Raw genomic sequence first — 21,026 nt, 5'->3', positions numbered from 1 at the left:
AGTGTGCCTTTGCCCACTGAAGTCTGTGAGGAAGATGAGCACGCAGATGATCTTTCCTGAGATGGGACAGTTGGTGTAGAAATTCTTGTGCAAACCCTCAGTTTCATCAGCTGGTCTCAGACTATCCCGCAGTTGATGAAGCCGGATGTGGAGGTCCTGGGTTGGTGTGGTTACACGTGGTCTGCAGTTGAGAGGCTAGTTGGACGTACTGCCAAATTCTCTAAAACTACTGAGGTGGCTTATGGTAGAGAAACTAACATTAACATTTCTGGTGGACATTTCTGCAATCAGCATACACACTCACTCAAAACTTGAGACATCTGTGGAGTTGTGTTGTGTGACAAAACTGTGCATTTTAGAGTGGCATTTTATTGTCCAAGGTGCATCTGTGTGATGATCATGCTGTTTAATCAGCTTCTTGATATGCCACACCTGTCTGGTGGATGGCAAAGGCGAAATGCTCACTAACATTGATGTAAACAAATTGCAGAAAATTTGAGAGAAACTTTTTGTGTGTGGATGGGTGAGAAAATAAATCATCTGAATCCATTTTGAATTCAGGCTGTACAACAAAATGTAGAATAAGCCAATGGGTATGAACACTTTTTGAAGGCACTGTAGCTACCCCAGAAGCTGCTAATAACATCTGCATAAGCAATATTTGTGAGTGACTTTGTCATACTGCAAACCGAAGTCAAAGAACTGGGGACAATGTTGGCAAAATTATTGATTGATTCATTTTCTGTACTTTGACTAGCTGGAATGATTCAGATGCAACTGTTTGGGATGTGGCTGGCTGGCAGGCCGAAGCAGCCCGATCATCTTCTTTTCTACCCTGCCCCTGGGATGGTTGGATGTCGGGGAGAATGTTGAACTACCTAACTACATTTTTTTTATCCTGATCTAATTTCAAATGCTCACACAGATGTTTTCCTATTCGGTCGAACAGAAAATTACTATTTACCAACATGCTATTGTTACCACATTGGTCATACGCAGGATCATATCTGCATTGTGAATTAAAATGTCATTTCATGATAAATAAACTTAATACACTTTTAAGTATGTGGCTTGGATGCATTTGTGATCTTCAGGTCAAAAAGGTCAAACTCAGTGATTAAAGAAATCTCCCATTCCCATGAGCACCCCTGTGCATAGGAAGTAAATGTACTGCTATGACCAGTCCAGTCCTGAAAGCATTTGGTCAAAAAAGGAAATGGTTCCAGGATCAAAGGGTCCCACCTCCCTGTTTTTCCACATAAACTTGGTCGGCTGAAATCTCCAGCCCTCACTTTTTGAGGTAGCCTCTCGAGAGGACATTTTGGAAATAAGCCCTGAATATCCCTTCTGATTTAATGTCATTCTGGTCATGAAGAGCCAGATGATGAAGAATGCTCTAGAAGACTGGTCTGGACTGGAGTATCCTCTGTGTCCGGTATCCAACCCTAACCTATTATCCTGTACAGACAGGGTGAAGATAAGTCTCTCTCCAGTATAAACAATCTGGAGACCAGCTGAGCGGTTTATTGAGTCATGGACTCAATTTATTGAGTCAGGGACTCCATTTATTGGTTCCCCATCAGAGAAAGGTCCTCAATCTTGAAATAATAATGAAATCACATTTTAATGTGAGTGGAGTGTCATTGCATAGTATGAATGCAGGTACAGCATACTACAGGGAGAGAATCTAGCTAAATATTCCATCTTTTTAGAATGTCCGTCCAACACGATGAGACAAGGAGTATGTGTCATATACTGTATCAACAACTCTTCAGGGTGATATGAAGCTTCAGGGAGGATTCCAAGTATCACCGTAAAGTATCTCAGCGAGCACATTGTGGTTGGTTAATGGGTAATGGGATGTGTTAGGGTTAGTATTTTTGACCATAGAGAATAACGTAAAACATGTTTTTTTATCACTTTGTCATGTTACATGTTGTCAATTTTGACAAAGGCTACCAGAATACTTGTGCAAATGTATCTACTTTTGTCTTAATGATGAATATGACATTTTACAAATACGGACATAACGGTTCTTCTAGTGCTGAAAATGTCCATTTAAGTTGGAAATTTCAGACCGTATTTAGCTCATGCAAATTGAATGTAAGTGTTTTGAACAGTTTGAAAAAACGGTACCCTGGTTCCTCTCTAGGTTTCTTCCTAGGTTTTGGCCTTTCTAGGGAGTTTTTCCTAGCCACCGTGCTTCTGCACCTGCATTGCTTGCTGTTTGGGGTTTTAGGCTGGGTTTCTTTACAGCACTTTGACATATCAGCAGATGTAAGAAGGGCGATATAAATACATTTGATTTTATTTTATTTTGATTTGCTGTAGTATTCGAGAACTATTGAGCACTCTGTTCCAAATCAGGGATTTTATAGATGGCAAAGACAAGCACAGCCCCTGTAACTAAAGCAACTGAATGGAGAGGAGTGACTGATAGAAGCCCTAATAGTCTGCCACAGTTCACTGTAAAACCTCTCTAGGGCTCCTGCTGATGATCACCGTCTACCATTTAGCCATGGGAATCACTCTTCATCAAGCAATTGACCAGCTGAACAACACCCCTTAGCGACACTACTATTTATTCAGCAATTAGGTTCCAGTGAGCACTCCTGGCTATCACTAATCATCCCAGAGCCGGACAAACGGGAGACCTTGGAGCCTGGCGCCTCGAGCCTTGATCACATGCCACTTGCCTGCCAACATAAGCTTCTCTCCCCATCAGCTCTTCTTTCAATGTCATGTCAGAATACAATAGTATGTGAGGCGCCATGAGATTGTTGGTGTTCTGCTGGACCACTGCCTTTTCTCTATTCAACAGCCTGCCTCTCTTGGATTCTTCCTGTCTCAATCTCTATTTCACGCTCTTGTATAGTAAGTAATGTGAACTAACACATTGTACAATTAATTGGCTTTTCATGTCATCTTTATAAATTGACATGTATACTTAAACAAGATCATGGATATCCTGAGTTGTTCTTTAAGGCTCACTGTTTCGTGTTGGTGGGGGCGATGAAGCTGTTTTAAACGAGTGCAGACGTACAGTAGGAGAGGGATTTGTTGTCATGTTTTTAGCACTGCTTATTTGCAAAGCAAACCTGGAGCACTATATCAAAGCACTGAACAGATTAATGACCTACGTTGTATTTTGAGGGAGGACCTGATGAGTGGATGAGCATAAGCCTGCTTACTGTAGTTCCACCGGGACAAGTTTTGGTGAATACCACTACAGTACATCTGACTGAGCTGGTCTGTTTCAAAGAAACAACGTTGCCCTCTAGTGAAAATAGTCTTTAAAAGCATGCTGTTCAACGTGTCCTTTTAAGCTGGTTTACTGGCTGTCCGAAAGACATCTGGTGACATTAGACAACTAAGGGATAAGAACACATACATGTATGCACAAGTGCGTGCACACAAACACACACTTTAAGCAGTCATCCATTTCCATTCCTCGTTTCCATATTAATAATATCAAGGGTACATGACTGACGCATAGCTAATGATTTCAATGATTGTTCAGTGTACCAAACATTGCATGAAAACAAGTCAATGAAACCACATTGACATTTTACAACATTTATGATGGGCTTACTACAGCACAGAAGCCCTTTCAAAAAAAGCTTTCCAGTCGTGCAATAAAGTGTTTATGATTCCTTCATTGGATTATTTAAACTGCAATAAAAAAGCCAGAGAAGGTCAATAATAAAAGCTCCGCTTAGGTCTGACCATTTCCATCTTCAAATGGTTCTGGCAGTGTGCATCACGACTTCTGACTCTGCTGCCAAGGTCATAAAGCCATCACCAAAATACAACTTAGCTGCTACGTGATGTTGGCTGCGTCGCAAATGGCACCCTTAGCCCTTGGTCAAAAGTAGGAGTGACCAATGGGCTCTGGTCAAATGGAGTACACTATATAGGGTGTCATTTGAGAGGCAAACCTGTGACTCAGTAGTCAGAGACGATCAGACCAAAAAGCGCACATTGGAACAGGGGTCATTGGGACGGATCACAATTTACAAGCCGTTTGCATTTGGCATAACCCAACCCGGGACAGACCAGGGGCCCCGAACCAGGCCTGTATCAATGAAATAATTGTGTTTTGTTTGAAGGGCCCCAAGGTGGACTCCTACACCGCTACAGTGCCTTCGGAAAGTATTCCGACCCCTTGACTTTTTCCACATTGTTAGTTTACAACCTTGTTGTAAAATGTATTAAATAGCTTTTTTTCCTCATCAATCTACACACATTCTTCTTGGGTATGACACTATACAGTGGGGCAAAAAAGTATTTAGTCAGCCACCAATTGTGCAAGTTCTCCCACTTAAAAAGATGAGAGAGGCCTGTAATTTTCATCATAGGTACACTTCAACTATGACGGACAAAATGAGAGAGAAAAAATCCAGAAAATCACATTGTAGGATTTTTTATGAATTTGTTTGCAAATTAAAGTGCAATTTCTTAAAATTAATTTATGTACTATGAGAGACATTGTTTGTAAGTTAATATAACACTATACATGTATGTGCTAATGTGTGTGAGAGCTGAGTTCTGTTCTGACAGACTCCCATATCTTCACTTCATTGTGCAAAATATTATCTGCAAAGTCCTATCTACAGGAAGCAGTTAGTTACACTCCACTCACTACAATGCAATGAGAGCCGCAAATACATTTTGCTTAGCAAGAAAAAAATCCTTCAACTCACATCAATAACTCACTACCTATGACAGCCCTTTCGACATTACTGTGTAAGTTCCCTGCCTTGCGGAAACAAACGAAGATTATAAGAATTACTCACATAGGAAGAACACATTTGGCAAGAAATTTGGATTACAGTTTCACTTGAGGGTACTTTCCTTTAGGTAAGGGAGTTGACAGAGATAGAGAAGCGTTATAGCTGATAAAGATGGAGGAACACCGCATTCATACATCAATACAAATGATGGGTCTCCTGCTATTTGCTCTCCCACATTACTCTGACACCTTAAATCTAAACCTGGTTAACTTCACTGAGTTCTCTGGCCCTGAGGGAAGCTTCTCTGCAGATTTCTATCAGTTTAGCAACAAAACGTAAGTAATGCAGTGTACTATTTGTTAAGTTTTGACTTTGCATCATTCAGTAGGCGTTGCATCGTTTTTATCTGTTAAACTACACTGTATACATGAAAGTAAGTAAAAACATGTGGATTCGGCTATTTCAGCTACACCCGTTGCTGACAGGTGTATAAAATTGAGCACACCGCCATGCAATCTCCATAGACAAACATTAATGGTAAAATGGCCTTACTGAAGCTCTCAGTGACTTTCAATGTGGCACTGTCATAGGAGGCCACCTTTCCAACGAGTCAGTTTGTCAAACTTCCGCCCTCCTAGAGCTGCCCCGGTCAACTGTGAGTGCTGTTATTGTGAAGTGGAAAAGTCTACGAGCAACAAGTGCTAGTGCTAGGCCACACAAGCTGACAGAATGGGACTGTTGAGTGCTGAAGTGCGTAGTACGTAAAAATAATCTGTCCGCGGTTGCAACACTCACTACCGAGTTCCAAACTGCCTCTGGAAGCAACATCAGCACAATAACTGTTTGTCGGGAGCTTCATGAAATGGGTTTCCATGGCTGAGCAGCCGCACACAAGCCTAAGCTCACCATGAGGAATGCCAAGCGTCGGCTGAAGTGGTGTAAAGCTCGCCGCCGTTGGACTCTGGAGCAGTGGAAATGCGTTTTTTTTTGGAGTGATGAATGACTTTTCACCATCTGGCAGTCCATCAGACGAATCTGTGTTTGGCGGATGCCAGGAGAACGCTTCCTTCCCAAATGCATTGTGCCAATTGTAAAGTTTGGTGGAGGAGGAATAATGGTCTGGGGCTGTTTTTCATGGTTCGGGTTAGGCCCCTTAGTTCCAGTGAAGGGAAATCTCAACCTCTTTGGGATTTCAGACAAGCATCTGATGAAAAGCCATTCCAGCTCCACATACCTTGCCCAATTTAATATAAGAGTAATACCAGCATATACACTACATGACCAAAAGTATGTGGACACCTGCTCGTCAAACATCTCATTCCAAAATCATGGGCATTATTATGGATTTGTTCTCCCCTGTGCTGCTATATATTTATTTTCATTTATTTTTTCTACTGTGTTATTGACTTGTTAATTGTTTACTCCATGTGTAACTCTGTGTTGTCTGTTCACACTGCTATGCTTTATCTTGGCCAGGTCGCAGTCGTAAATGAGAACTTGTTCTCAACTAGCCTACCTGGTTAAATAAAGGTGAAATATATATATTTTTTTTAAATAACAGACTCCACTCTTCTGGGAAGGCTTTCCACTAGATGCTGTAACATTGTTGCAGGGACTTTCTTCCATTCATCCACAAGAACATTAGTGAGATTGGGCACTGATGTTTGGCGATTAGGCTTGGCTCGCAGTCGGCGTTCCAATTCATACCAAATGTGTTTGATGGGGTTGAGGTCAGGGCTCTGTGCAGGAGAGTTCTTCAACACCGATCTCGATAAACCATTTCTGTATGGACCTCGCTTTGTCAATGGGACATTGTCATGCTGAAACAGGAAAGGGCCTTCCACAAACTGTTGCCACAAAGTTGGAAGCACAGAATCGTCTAGAATGTTCTGTAGCGTTAATGTATTTTCTTTCCTCTTGCACTGTCATTCTCCTTCTAACATTTTGTTTCTCCCGACCACCGACCCCCCTCTCTTTTTCTACCAATGTTTGTATGCCTCTGGTCCTTCTTAATTTGCTTTCTTTCTCTTGCTGTCATTCTCTACATCACTTTGATTTACCCTTCTCTTTTTCTCTATATCACTTTCCTTCTCCCCCTCTTTCTCTTTCTCTCTCTCCTCCCTTCTCTCTCTCCCTCCATCCCCCTGCGCCAGGCCTGTGCCCCCCTGTTCCACTGGAACGTGATAGACGTGGGTGAACGTGATGAGTCCCAGAACACTCCAGTGGGGAACTGCCTAGTGTTGAACACACTGACAGGGGAAACGGTCAACTTCTCCCCCTGCAGAGACATCATGACTGAGAAGGTTTTCAAAGTCCTGAAGTACAGTAAGAGATCTTAGTCATCCCATTAGTACCTGTACAGTACAGTAACAGGTTCCTCTGTTGTCCACTCAAAAGGAGGATTATTGTCCCTGCTATGCCACAGAACTACTAGGGTATTCCTTCTTAAAACAGCAGTTGACTTCATGTTCACAAGTTTGCCTGCTGTTTTTTCCCCACTCTGTGTGCTTTTTTGATCCTAATATTGATTCTCAGATAACGACAGACGATACTGTGAAGTGGGATTTATCTCCGACATACCAAAGGTGCCCGCACTCCAAACATTTCTCATCAAACTTGATCCTTTTGATTCATATAAGGTTGTATATTACACAGTAATGTAGCAGATTAGATCAGTAATGGTTAGATCCACATGGTTTATGCTACTGTCAGGTAGTAATTACGCCAACAGTGTTATGATACCATCTATAACAATTATTTGATTTGTCTCTTGATGTACTATTCTAGGAGGGAAGGCTCCTTATTGGTGCCCCCGGAGGCTACTACTTTCAAGGTAACATGTCCCATCTGGTGTTTCAGAGTGTGTAAACAAAATGATTAGCCTGGTTAAACTAGATTGCCTACCACACAGATGTAAAACTGCTAGGGCATAAAATTGCTGGGGCATAACATTTGCTGCTGGGTCATTGGAGCTGGATGCCACACTTGCTGAGGCTGCTGGGAAATGGGGGTCGGTTGCTTCTGCTGCTGGAGCATTGACCAAAAATGGGGTGGACAAACACTAAAATACAAGAAATATAAAATGTCACCATAAATGGTTCTTAGGCTGGTGGCTTCCATAATTATGGTGGCTTCCATTATTGCTTTCATCAACACTCCTAGGATAAACGTGTACATTAACAGCCCTGTTGTTAGGATGTCTCTGGGAAGGTTGATGATGACTGAGCATGATGAATTATCAAATTACTAGTCCTGGTAAACAATGTCAAACATTGTTCATGTGGGAGGCAACCTGTCTGCTTTAGTTTACTAGTATTACCGTGGAATATTATGGAATACATATGTATAAATATGTATAAACATTACTAAAGTGTCTTCTCAAAATGCTGTTTGTGGTGCTTAAACTTTCTGTTGCAGGTCAGATCATCAGTGCAGGACTGCCTGACATTGTCAACAGTGCCAAGAGCCCGAATGCCAAACCTTATGTGGCTGGACAAACCCATTCCCCTGAGACTGATGGATGCGATCGTTACCATGGTAAGAGAGTCCACGCAAGACTTGTGGTCTAAAGCAATGGTTTTCATGCCTCTTCTCAGAGACGCCCAGATGTTTCACAATTTTGTTGTAGCCCTGAGCTAGCAAACCAAATTCACCTAATCAAGGGTTTGATGATTGAGCTAGTAAACCAAATTCACCTAATCAAGGGTTTGATGATTGAGCTAGTAAACCAAATTCACCTAATCAAGGGTTTGATGATTAGTTGACAAGTTGAATCAGGTGTGCTACCCCGAGAAGAGGTTTGAGAACCACTGGCCTAAAATATTCGGTCCAATGATATTCAGAGACATTATCATTAGTTCAATCAACCAGAAAGGTTGATGCATTACACTGGTTCACCAACAGGTTATTCTGTGGCCGCTGGTGAGTTTACTGGAGACTCCATACCAGGTGAGAAAGAAAGTTTCCGTCAAAAGTGTTCACACAACCAGATAATTACTAACCTGGTCCCAGTTTGTACTATCATTCCAACTCATTGTCATGCCAAACATTGGTTCATTTTTGCCATGACAAGGATTGGAATGGTAGCACATTGGGCTACAGAGTGGTGCCCAGGCTATAAAATTACACTTCCTACACTTTATGTGACTGGGTGAGATAGTGACAGCTGTACAAGATAGAAAAGGTTGAAACGTTTCTCAATAATGAATGAATTAAGTCTGTTTTGTGTTTAAAATCCAGTACAAGTATGTATTTTCTGTTTCAGATTATGTGGTTGGAGTGCCTAATGACTGCAACACAGCAGGCTCAGTAGGGGCTCCCGATGGTGTTTTAATGTTCATTTATTAGAGAGTGATGTAAGCTAATGTTTTGGTTTTGTATCCAGTTCAAAATCTATAATGGAAATACAATTGACTTTTTGGGAGTGAAATACACATTCTTAGGCTCTCAGGTGAGACTATTCATATTTTATTTTTATTTACTTGTTTACAGGAGAGTGATGAAGAAGTGATCACTCTGTGACATGTCTATACAGATAGGGCTTTGTGTTGATATCTGAGTGATGAGCAATGTAAGTCCACTCAAAACCACATGCAACTTTCATCTTGCAGGTGGCCTCTTACTTTGGCCACAGCGTTGCAGTAACTGATATTTAACAATGATGTGTATGTCAGAACTCTCTTACTTTTTTTTTTTTTTTTGTCCATAATCATTGAAGCATTAAACATGAATCAACCATCTGATAACATCTAAGCCACTGGTCGCCGGCTTGCTGTCTCGAGGAACCATGAAAAAAAAGATTGAATGTCCAGCCATTCTTGCTCTGTCCTCTGTTTACCACAGACGAGATGACATCCTAATCGGGGCGCCCCTCTTCATGGAGCGTGTGTCGGACCAGTAGTTGCAGGAGGTGTGCCAGGTGAGTGAAAACCTGATGAGCCCTGGGTGGTCAAAATGTTGTCAAATAAATCTATAACATGTGATGACAATAACAATGTTTTTTTAAATACCCAGCACTTGCTCCGAGATAATGGATGTGTGTAACCCTTTCCCAGGTGAGTGTGTACCTGCAGAGAGGGCGCTCCACCGTCCACTCCAAGCCAGACCAGAAGCTGACAGGTTCCCAGGTGTATGGACGCATTGGCAACACCATCGCCCACCCTCAGTGACCTGGACAATGACGGTTTTAATGGTGAAGCTCTGATATACAGTCATTTGACTTATAATATATGTATCTTCCCTTCTCATATAGTAACTGCCTCGGGGGCAGCAGAATCAGTCGTATCTGCTTTTCTCTGTAACTTAAAACAAGGAATGATATTAAATGTTAAAATATCCTCTGCAAAACACTTGAATCTCCTTTCTGAAACAATCTTTGATTTCATGATTGAAATGCTCCATTTTCTAATGGTGGGGAATGCTTTTGTTATAGCAGTGCTTCAATGCACTCTGTCCATGGATTACTCATCACTATAAAGCGTTTCTGTCTCTCTCGCTCTCCCCTTCTCTCTCAGATGTTGCTGTGGGAGCCCCATCCTCAGGCATTGAAGGAAGGGTTTTAATTTCCATGGGGTCTAGCGATGGACTGTCTCCCCAGTATACCCAGGTCATTGAGAGTCCCTTCCGGTCCCCAGGCTCTCCAGCACAGTTTGGCTTCACCCTAAGAGGAGCCACTGACATTGATTTAAATGGTTACCCAGGTTAGTCTGAAAACAAACTCTTCGGAAACTGTGGGCTTGCTTACCTTGATTTAAAATAGATGTGGATTTGATTATATTTGGGTTATACATGTGTTTTGACTCGAAGTAATTCATTCTAGCCCACAATCGTGAAATAATAATCTCATCAGGATCTGAGAAGTTATGGAACAACAAACCTTACTCCGCCAACAATTCCCAACAATGTCCCTGCCTCTCTTGTCAAGCCACAGTGTCAATCCTGCCAAGACCACTTGGAGATGTCAAACTGTAAGATCACTTGGAGGTCACTCTGTTCCCTTACGACTCCAACCATCAGCCTCTGGCGCAGTTCAACGACAGCAACAGCATAGATTTCTGTTGTCCTTTTCTTTGTAGCTGACTACTACCCAAGGACATATTTCCACGACTTAACAAAGTCCTCGCTCCTTTCAGCCCCAGTAAAAACGTCCCCTGGAGGCAAAGGCAAAGTTTCTTGGACACACGAGAGAGAAACAGAAAGGTCACTCATCCAGTGGAGGGGCCGACATTTGTCCGGGGGAGAGAACCTAATGGAGATACATTTGGTGTCCCTCTGAGACTAGTTCAGCTACTCTCAACACAGCAATGCTTTTTTTGATGTGCAACACCTCTGGCTTTTAAAGACACCCCAGTGAGGCTGTTACAGTTCAACTCTTTGAGACAAACTGGTCACTGTGAAAACTATTTTTATTTTTTTTCAGCTGACCTCTTTCCTTGAAAATAGTTTTGTTTCCTACATTGAGTTTCTTAGGAGTCACTGGGATATGAAAGCAGAGGTCCTGGCTGTTACCAAAGGGCGATCAATCCCATTGACTATTTTTTTGGTACCCTTTCATGAGAAAGTGCTATCGATAATGTACATTCCAAAGCTGTTTCATGACCCTATATTTCTTGTTTCAAGACTAGAAAAATAAGATCTTGCAACTTGTTACTATCAATCTTTGTGGCCTCACAGATCTAATTGTTGGAGCATGGGGAGTCAATAAGATTGCTGTGTACCGGTACAGTAGTGTGAGGTAAACAAACACTTTATTTGTTACTTTAAATTAACTTGAGAAATGTTATCTGTAGAAGTTTAACATTTGCATTCACAATGTACCCAGAACGTCTGTTCTCTGTCTGTGTGGGGTGGTATCAAGCCGTGGTGATGGCAAAGACCCAACTCTCCCTCTACCCTGACTTCCTGAACCCAGATGTGAAGGAGTGTGAGCGCACCACCACCAACGAGCCTGTGGCCTGGTAAAGATTATTCTCATACCAGAGTATCATACCGCTAGTGTCGGCATTAACCATAGCCTTGAGAAGTTGTTTGGGGGTGGGGTTGTTGCGTTAATTATGATGTATATTTGATGTCTATTTTTTATTTGAGGGGTGGGGTGGTGCACTTCACGACAGACTCTATATAGGTCTGCTAATACAGCCATTTATTTTGTTTTTTCAATCAATTTTATTTTTTATTCTGATTTTTCAGGGGGTGCTGCAGCACCATCAGCACCCCTACCTCCCGTGACTATGTCATTAACCAAACTCACTGCTGCAGGAATGTTATTGTATTTTTGGCCAACTGGGAAGAACATTTCTGATGGACAAATGTTGGTGGGCACGGCAAGAATGCACATATTGGCCTAACATATTACTGAGATGTGTGACATGCCTGGACAGTTCCTGGCTGTGTGAGACTGGTCTTTCCCGTGGTGTTGTGTGAATTTGTTATTGTAAAATCAGAATAACATTATGACTGATGTGGTCTGTCTCTCTCCTTACAGCTTCACATTCATGATGTGCATTAGTGTGTCTGGCCACAGCATTCCAGAGGAGATAGGTAGGAGACGCATACTGAAGTCATTTGTTCCTGAGGAAACATACATATTCTCCTTGAGTTTGAATTTTCTGTTTGTTCAAGAACAAATCCACTCTTGTAGTTCTAGATGCGATTATACAGCCAATGGCCAGGAGGGCCCTGTTTCTGCACACAAATCTGCCCCGAGAGTATTTCCAGCTAACCATTCAGAGAGATGTGGGAGTGGTCTGCAGGAACCAAACCGCTTACCTAACGGTGGGTTGCTTGTGCCAATTTAGCCAATTTATAGGCCTGCATTTTGTATTACAATGGTCAGAGCTCAAAACCTGAAATAAAACCATCATGTTGCAGCAGTGTTCTTATCAGGCTGATGCTCCCAAGTGGCCATTCACTGACGTGACACTAGAACAGGCTCCAATCACAATATAATTAGTAATCTCACAAAAATGTTGCCATTGTCAGTGACAACAGAAAAACCTGAAAGGGGAGTAGATTGATATTGTCTTAACACTACATCATCCACTAAACTGCAGTAGATCTTTACTGAATTTAAATTGAATCAAGGGTAAATTGCATCAATGTCAGTACTGCATCCTGTCTCTCTTTCCAGCATGAGTCAGAGTTCAAGGACAAGCTGAGCCCCATCTTCATCTCCCTGAACTACAGCCTGTCCAACTCCCAGGAGACCATACTGCATAGCCAGAGAGCTGTGGTCGCACAGGTGACATCACATTCTTAATGTATTAATACATTTTAGTTTGCAAAGGAATAACATTTTATAAGTGGTAATTACATAGTTGCCACCTATGAATTAGCAAATGTGTTTGTTTCTTTGGGTATAAAAATGTGTGTATGTATCTGTGTGTTGTGCAGACCAGGATCATTCTGGACTGCGGAGAGGACAATGTCTGTGTCCCTGACCTGAGGCTGACTTCTGAAGCGTGAGTGTCAAACTCCCCTGAGTTCCACATCACTCAGTAGTGTCATCTGTTTTCTTGGTCACTCTACATTTTCAAGACATTGGCCAAGGGAGATCTCATGAGATCAGTGTGAGGGAAAATAGGGTTACATTTGACTTTTTATTTGTACTACGAACCATGCAGGTAACTGAATATCAGGGAAATGATTGTCTAGTTAGAGCATTTTATTCCTGTCTACTATACAACCCTTCACGCCTCTACCTTTGACCCATTCTCAGAGGTACCGACCGTCTTCTGATAGGGGATGACCACCCTCCCTGCTGGTCATCACAGCGGAGAACAGAGGAGAGGGGGCCTACGAGACCGAGCTGGAGATACGCTCACCAGCCAACACACACTACCAGAGTATGGTGACTGACAGAGAGGTGACTGTGACTCTCCTGTTCATAATAAAAGGGAATTGTTAACAGAGTGACATCAACTGTTATATCCTTCAAGTTTGGCCCTGTCGGGGGTGTCCTCGGATGGGGCCACAGTGTCTCCTGACCCCTCCTGTCTCAGCCTCCAGTATTTATGCTGCAGTAGTTTATGTGTCGGGGGGCTAGGGTCAGTTTGTTATATCTGGAGTACTTCTCCTGTCCTATTCGGTGTCCTGTGTGAATCTAAGTGTGCGTTCTCTAATTCTCTCCTTCTCTCTTTCTTTCTCTCTCTCGGAGGACCTGAGCCCTAGGACCATGCCCCAGGACTACCTGACATGATGACTTCTTGCTGTCCCCAGTCCACCTGGCCGTGCTGCTGCTCCAGTTTCAACTGTTCTGCCTTATTATTATTCGACCATGCTGGTCATTTATGAACATTTGAACATCTTGGCCATGTTCTGTTATAATCTCCACCCGGCACAGCCAGAAGAGGACTGGCCACCCCACATATGCTCTCTCTAATTCTCTCTTTCTTTCTCTCTCTCGGAGGACCTGAGCCCTAGGACCATGCCCCAGGACTACCTGACATGATGACTCCTTGCTGTCCCCAGTCCACCTGACCGTGCTGCTGCTCCAGTTTCAACTGTTCTGCCTTATTATTATTCGACCATGCTGGTCATTTATGAACATTTGAACATCTTGGCCATGTTCTGTTATAATCTCCACCCGGCACAGCCAGAAGAGGACTGGCCACCCCACATAGCCTGGTTCCTCTCTAGGTTTCTTCCTAGGTTTTGGCCTTTCTAGGGAGTTTTTCCTAGCCACCGTGCTTCTACACCTACATTGCTTGCTGTTTGGGGTTTTAGGCTGGGTTTCTGTACAGCACTTTGAGATATCAGCTGATGTACGAAGGGCTATATAAATAAATTTGATTTGATTTGATTTGAACTGGCCCACGCATGTGACCTGCAAGAAAAACTATGAGCCCAGAGTTTTGCTGGTCAGGTTACATGGTCAGCATTACCTACTGGCCCTATGTAAAACACACTGTCTGAATCTGAAATGGCACCCTATTCCCTATATACAGTAGTGCACTACTTTTGACAAGAGCCTCATGGGCCCTGGTCAAAAATAGTGTACTATATAATGAGTTTTCCAACTCTCCCAGGGCTTCAGCAGGTTGATCTGTGCTCAGAAGAAGGAGAATCAGACAGTGGTGGAGGTCTGTGAGCTGGGGAACCCTATGAAGCAGGGCCAGAAGGTAACCACCATGTAATTAAATGTAGTGAAAGTAAAAACCCTTGCACGTGCCTTGCATGAGCCAGAACAGCTCATTGGAGCAGGATCCTATCTCCTGTTTCTGTAGTGTGAGGCAGCTTGAAAGACAGGACACTAATCTAATCTCCTTAATGCTATCTGAGTGCCAAGCAGAGACCGATGGAGACCCATTGGCATAGAATTACACATAGAATAATAGTAATTCAATAGGATTTCTGTGGTAACCACTAACCATAGCTAGTGCAAGGGGAGAGGTGTGAATGTGTTACCCAGACATGTCACTGTGTGCTCTGGGTTCCTGTGAATGTGTGAAAGCATCAAGGAGGCTTCCGGCCGTTCTGGGTCTTTACTGTCAACGGAGGTGGATGACATGTGACTATGTGTTTGCAATAGCTCTGTTGTCAGTCTGAATGATACTGTACAGTATGTTTTTCTCTCTGTCTGTCGTAGCTCCAGGCTGGTCTGTTATTCAGCGTGGGGAACCTGGAGAAGGTGGAGAGCCACGTGTCATTCACATTACAGATCAAAAGGTTGAGAACAACACTTTCGTCCCGTCTTGTGACTTTAATGCCCTCGATGCTACCAAGGCATTGTTTTTGTGTTTGTAATACAACATTTTAATGGGGAAATCAACACAATATAAGGCATATTTAGAGTCTCTGAGATACATATAGTTGACATGCTTGTTAATCCAGTTGTCTGTATTTTAGACATTCAAGGTGTCACCTGAAGATTTGTGGCTTTTCTAATGACACAAGGGAAATGTTCAACATTCGTTCAGCTTCTTCCTTCCTTTATAATCTCTAGCAAGAACAGCCAGAATCCTGACAGTATAATGTGGCCCATCTGAGGATCGATGTCAGCACTGAGGCAGCTCTGGAGATGCGGGGGTGGGTGGGCCTTCCTTATTGTCCTCCAATTATCCTCAGAGCCATAAACTGTGCTGTTTTGTTCTACCATGGAAATGAGCACTCCTCCTGACTCCTGAGACACACTTTCTGTGTGACAATTCAGAGCTGCCTTGCCAGACAAGTAGCAGACTGAATATCTAACATCCAAAAGGGATTAGTGATGTTTGCCATTGGAAGATGTTGTCCTAATGTGAGCGTATTACGGTACAGTAACAGCATGGTTTCCTCTTGTCCTTGTAGTTATTGGCTTTCCCAGGACATGTAGTTACTAATTATCACCAGGGCTATTTAAGTATATGACTAAGAGGTGCAAATGAAGCATCCTGAAGCAGTCTGATCCCTATATCCCACTAAGATCAGTGAGAAATGAGGCAATCTATTGGATGCCGGATCTACTGTCTGCACTGCCATGCATGACAACAACCATATAAGTGTTGGCAAGACAGTACAAACCTATCTAGGACCAGGCTAATGTTCTCAGTGTTGTCCTCAGCGTTTGGTCCACCTTTGTAGCCTGTTGTTTTTTGGACAGGGGATCCTCTCCACCTGAGTGTGTCCTGCCCATTGCCAAGTGGGAACAGAAGGAGCAGCCTGCTGACCTGGAGGAGGTTGGCCCGCTAGTGGAACACGTCTATGAGGTAACCTTATATGGTTCACTCAGTGGTTCACTCAGAAAAGAAACAAAGCGTTTAAGACATTGGTCTCTCTGAGGTTGGTGCAGTTTTTGGCCAAAATGCACAACATCTATTTGAAGAGTTCAAAAGGCCGTTATAGAGTACGCTTGTGTACGTTATTTCATATTTATACAAAGACAATGAGATACAACTTAGTGAGTGAAATCTGAAAGCATGTGTTTTTGTGTTGAAACACTCCGTTGAGAAACCTGGGTCCGAGCATGGTCAACGCCAGGGTGGTAGTAGAGATCCCCACCCATCACCATGGAGACTTACTGCTCGATGTGTTCGCTAACGCCTCCGAGGATTTCCTCATCTGCCACACTGACTCCCCTGACATCGACCCATATCAGGTGAGAGAGGTAGCCATGTTGTGGCCCTGCAGTGTGCCAGACAGCAAATATTTCTGTAACGGAAAAACCAAGTTGTTTTTTCCGTTCATTATGTTTTATTTAAAGGGAAAGCAAACCATATTTTCTATTGTTCTTTTGATGATGTTTTGGTTATATGAAATTGGGGAACACTCTTTTGTTTTGGCAGTTGGTTAAGACCGGGAATGCTACTGTTGGTAGAGTGTACAAGGTTAAACAGAATGAGGTGGAACGGCCGGAGCCTCAGCGCAAAGAGACCGTTCACGTGGTAAACAAGTGTCGCTTCATGCGATTAACATAATGACATGCATCCGTGTACAATCAAACTGTTTTGTCTTTAGTTGATGCTGTACAGTAGGCTAGTTCCACTTTACTGCAATTTCAGAGACAACTTGCAATATTCTATATATGCCACAAGAGGGGGTTGTACAACAAAATATTGCATCTCTCGTGGATGGGGACATTCCATTGATGTGTCATGGAGGAAAACGTTGACACTTCGGTGTGGTCCTCTATCGATTTCTCCACAGAACTGCACCAGTGGAGATACCTGTCTGAGGTTTGTGTGTGAGGCAAAAGGTCTGGAAAGAGACTGGAGTGCTGTGGTGAAGGTGATGTCCCGACTCTGGGTACAAACCTTCCTGGAGGTGAGAAAAAGAGAGAGAGAGAGACTAATATGGGAGCTTATAGCATATCACAGTGACATATTTTCCACACAATATTTCACCATAGCTACAATCATAGGCAGAAAGGAAAAGTGCTCCAAGACAGCTCTGCATCAAATTGAGATAGCATTTTGTAGGATCTTACTTCTTTGACATTATTCCATAAGGATTATGAAACCCTCATTCTGTTTCCCCTAGAGGCCTCATGAGAATGATGTCCTCCACTCTACAGCACGCTATGCGGTTATAGATATGCCCTCTAAGATCCAGCCTGAAGAGGTAAAAAATTAACCAAAGTTCCCCATTTCCACTTCTGCTTTTGTGTAGACAACATTTACTCACTAATGACGTAAATGACTTACTTGAGGCATATACACGCAACCATATCTCACAAAGCAACCATTTCTTCAGTAGTCATTGGACAAATTGAATTGGAGCCAGTTGACCATGTGTGTATATGTGTGAAGACCCAGACCAGTGTGGTGTGGAGGGCTCCTGATGGAGAGAAGGAGGTGCCGGTGTGGTGGATCATTGTGGCTGTGGTCTCTGGCCTTTTCCTCCTCGCTCTTCTAGCTCTGATCTTCTGGAAGGTAATGTACTGACATAGTTAAAACAGCAGGTGGCGCAAGATTGGGCCCCATAACTGGGTAGCATTTAGATGGTGCTACTCAGCTATCATCTATCATCAAGTATTGATCACTCAGTCTTTTTGAATTCTATGTTTTTTCTCAAACCTGTAACTATTGGTTGGTATGGAGACAAAAAAAGGAAGGCACATAAAGGAGAATGACCTCAATGACACTCATAGGAAACCTGAATGCGAAAATAATATGTGGAAATGTAAATGTTTTGTGTTTGTGCTTCAGGTGGGGTTCTTTAATCGCAACCGTCCCCCGTGTGATGATGACGACGATGCAGAACAGCTAGCTGGGGCTGGACAGTCTGAATACGCTGAGATGCCCCCAAACACAGAGGACAAGCAAGCATAAACAACTACTGTATCACCCTGGAAACCCTGGTGTTTTATGTATTTATTTGTTTTGACACAGACGCCCACCCTTGTTATGAGTTTTAAACTGTTTCACACGGTTTGTAAATGTTGCAATGGGCTTCTTGTTCAAATCAAATCAAATCAAATCAAAGTTTATTTGTCACGTGCGACGAATTCAACAGGTGTAGGTAGACCTTACAGTGAAATGCTTACTTACAGGCTCTAGCCAATAGTGCAAATAAGGTATTAGGTGAACAATAGGTAGGTAAAGAAATAAAACAACAGTAAAAAAGACTAGGCTATATACAGTAGCGAGGCTATAAAAGTAGCGAGACACTGGTTAGTCAGGATGATTGAGGTAGTACTATTCTACTCCCTATAACTGCACACTTTCTAAAGATGCATCATTTAAAAAAAAGGGTATCTTGTAGCTATTCTATTTTGTATTGAAATAAACATATCATCTTTACCAACTTGATTTAGCACGTTGTGCCCTTTTGAAGCCAAACTGGCCTTCCAGTGTTCACAGAGGGGATATCCTTGTTAGTGTGATGGCAACGGCCTGCTCTTATCAGCAACCATTGTGTTAGGGAGACCATCATGACTCACTGAAGGCTAGGCCAGCTTCCTGTTATTGTAGAGGGGAGAGGGGAGACCCTAGAGTGACAATAACACTCAAATCAAATCAAATGTTATTTTTCAATTGCGCCGAATACAACCTTACCATGGAATGTCTACTTACAAGCCCTTAACCAGCAGTGCAGTTCAAGAAGAGTTAAGAAAATATTCACCAAATAAAGTAAAGTGAAAATTATAAAAAGTAACACAATAAAATAACAATAAGGAAGCTATATACAGGGGGTATCTGTATCATTTTTACATGTAGGTAGGGGTGAAGTGACTATGCATAGACCAGGCAATCCTGTGTTTATGCAGCTCATGGAAAAATAATAAATACCCAGATATGGCAAGAAGGGTACAGTACTTATACCTATTGGTGATTTTCTGTTACACCGACATGTTATAATCATTTCAAAACACATTTGAATGAATAGTGGCTATTTTGCAGACAAACCGATAGGTAGCCTACTTTTAAGTGAAATGGAACACTGTGTACTTACATTGTAATTACACTGTCCTCCTAATGGGAGTTCGAGATGGACTTATAAGGGCCCATCGACCTTCATAGGGGCCCATCTGTGCACACACTCTACTTTGGTACCGTTAGGGGGCGATCACGACCACCAACAAGGCAGAGCAAGCGTCCCCTCCCACGTAGGACAATGGAATTGTGAAGCCACTCCAGAGCTTAAGCCGAGCAAGGAGTGGACATCCGAGGCAGCGCGAAAAGGGAGCAGTCAATGCCAACCTCAAAAGCAGTATGGATGAATGGCCACCTAAGTGGAATTGATGATGTCGCAGTAAGAATGCCACCGCCGCACACATCTCGTCTTCTTTTTCTCTTTCTTTTTCTCGGCAATCTTTGGGACGGACTTGCTAAATCCATTTCGGACCAGGGAGCACTTGGTGAGTTATTCGTAGAGATTCGGCAAGATCCGAGTTTTGAGGGAAAAGTCTGTGGTGGTGAATTGGCTGCTACAGCTAACGCATTGGCTGTTGTTATTATTTGTGTCCCTTGTCAGTGATGAGGATGAGTTATTATGTAACCGTCGCATTTATTCAGCTATAATAGGCTACGCACGAATGGATACAATTTAGTCGCCGCATGCTCTAGTCTTGTGGCTACTTCTTTGCATTCGAGAATGGAATAGGGCTTCAGTTTTGAAACAAAGGATCCTGAACTGTAGCCCCCTTCCCTGATGGGCCATCTCTAGGTTCAATCTGTAGGGAAATCTAACCTAACGCAAGGCTATATAGCCTATCAATAGCAGTTGCATTATTCCGTTACCATGTGCGAGCTGAGTTGTGCGATAGCAATTAAGCTATGATGAGGCGTCAGTTTTAAGTTCCAACTTCTATCCATGCCCAGCCCGTTAACTTTATGTAACTCTGGAAGATGCCAACTAGATCTTTTCAATTAGCAAATGGTTAATTGTCAGACACCAATGGTTAGTATAACTATTTTTTTTAAAAAATCTAAATCAATCAAATCATTCCAATGCTAGAAAAATAGGCCAGTAAGAGTATATATAGCACGAGCTAGTGTGCATTTGTGATTGCCAGATGGACGACAAGCTTGTTTTGGCTACTGTCATCTGCACGCACCCGTTGTTGACATTGTTGTTGTTGTTGTTATGTCCCAAGAGGCCTCATGAATGGCCAAAGGACATTATAGTTTGAACAATGTTTGTTTTGGGTTCCCAGGACTTTTGATACATTTTATATATCCTATTTCAATTCAGTTTCTCTGCAGGAGTATTTTCACAATTTTATACCCATATTATTATTATTATTATTATTATTATTATTAAATAGGCTGCCCTGAGACAGTAGACTATGGTGCTTGACGTGGATGCTAGTGTCAATGCTTGGTGGTGCTTTAACCTGTCCCCATTACAGTTCCCTATCCTTCAACTGGGCCAAGC

The 21,026-nt window shown here is 42.6% G+C and overlaps 1 protein-coding gene and 1 pseudogene across 1 annotated transcript in view; both read left to right on the top strand.

Moving 5' to 3' along the window:
* The first annotated feature begins 13,475 nt into the window (after nt 1–13,475).
* Nucleotides 13,476–18,694, top strand: LOC110485143 (annotated as a pseudogene).
* A 1,036-nt stretch (nt 18,695–19,730) lies between these two features.
* LOC110486133 (protein FAM171A2) overlaps nt 19,731–21,026 on the top strand; it is a 78,874-nt gene continuing 77,578 nt past the window's right edge. The window contains exon 1 of the mRNA XM_021557505.2: nt 19,731–20,007. Coding sequence (XP_021413180.2) covers nt 19,842–20,007 — 166 coding nt within the window. The 5' untranslated portion in view covers nt 19,731–19,841. The remainder of the gene's footprint in view (nt 20,008–21,026) is intronic.

Source organism: Oncorhynchus mykiss, chromosome 13 (assembly GCF_013265735.2).
Source record: "Oncorhynchus mykiss isolate Arlee chromosome 13, USDA_OmykA_1.1, whole genome shotgun sequence".
NCBI lineage: Eukaryota > Metazoa > Chordata > Actinopteri > Salmoniformes > Salmonidae > Oncorhynchus > Oncorhynchus mykiss.
The sequence above is the reverse complement of the archived record's forward strand: the minus strand, read 5'-3'. Positions and strand labels throughout refer to the sequence as shown.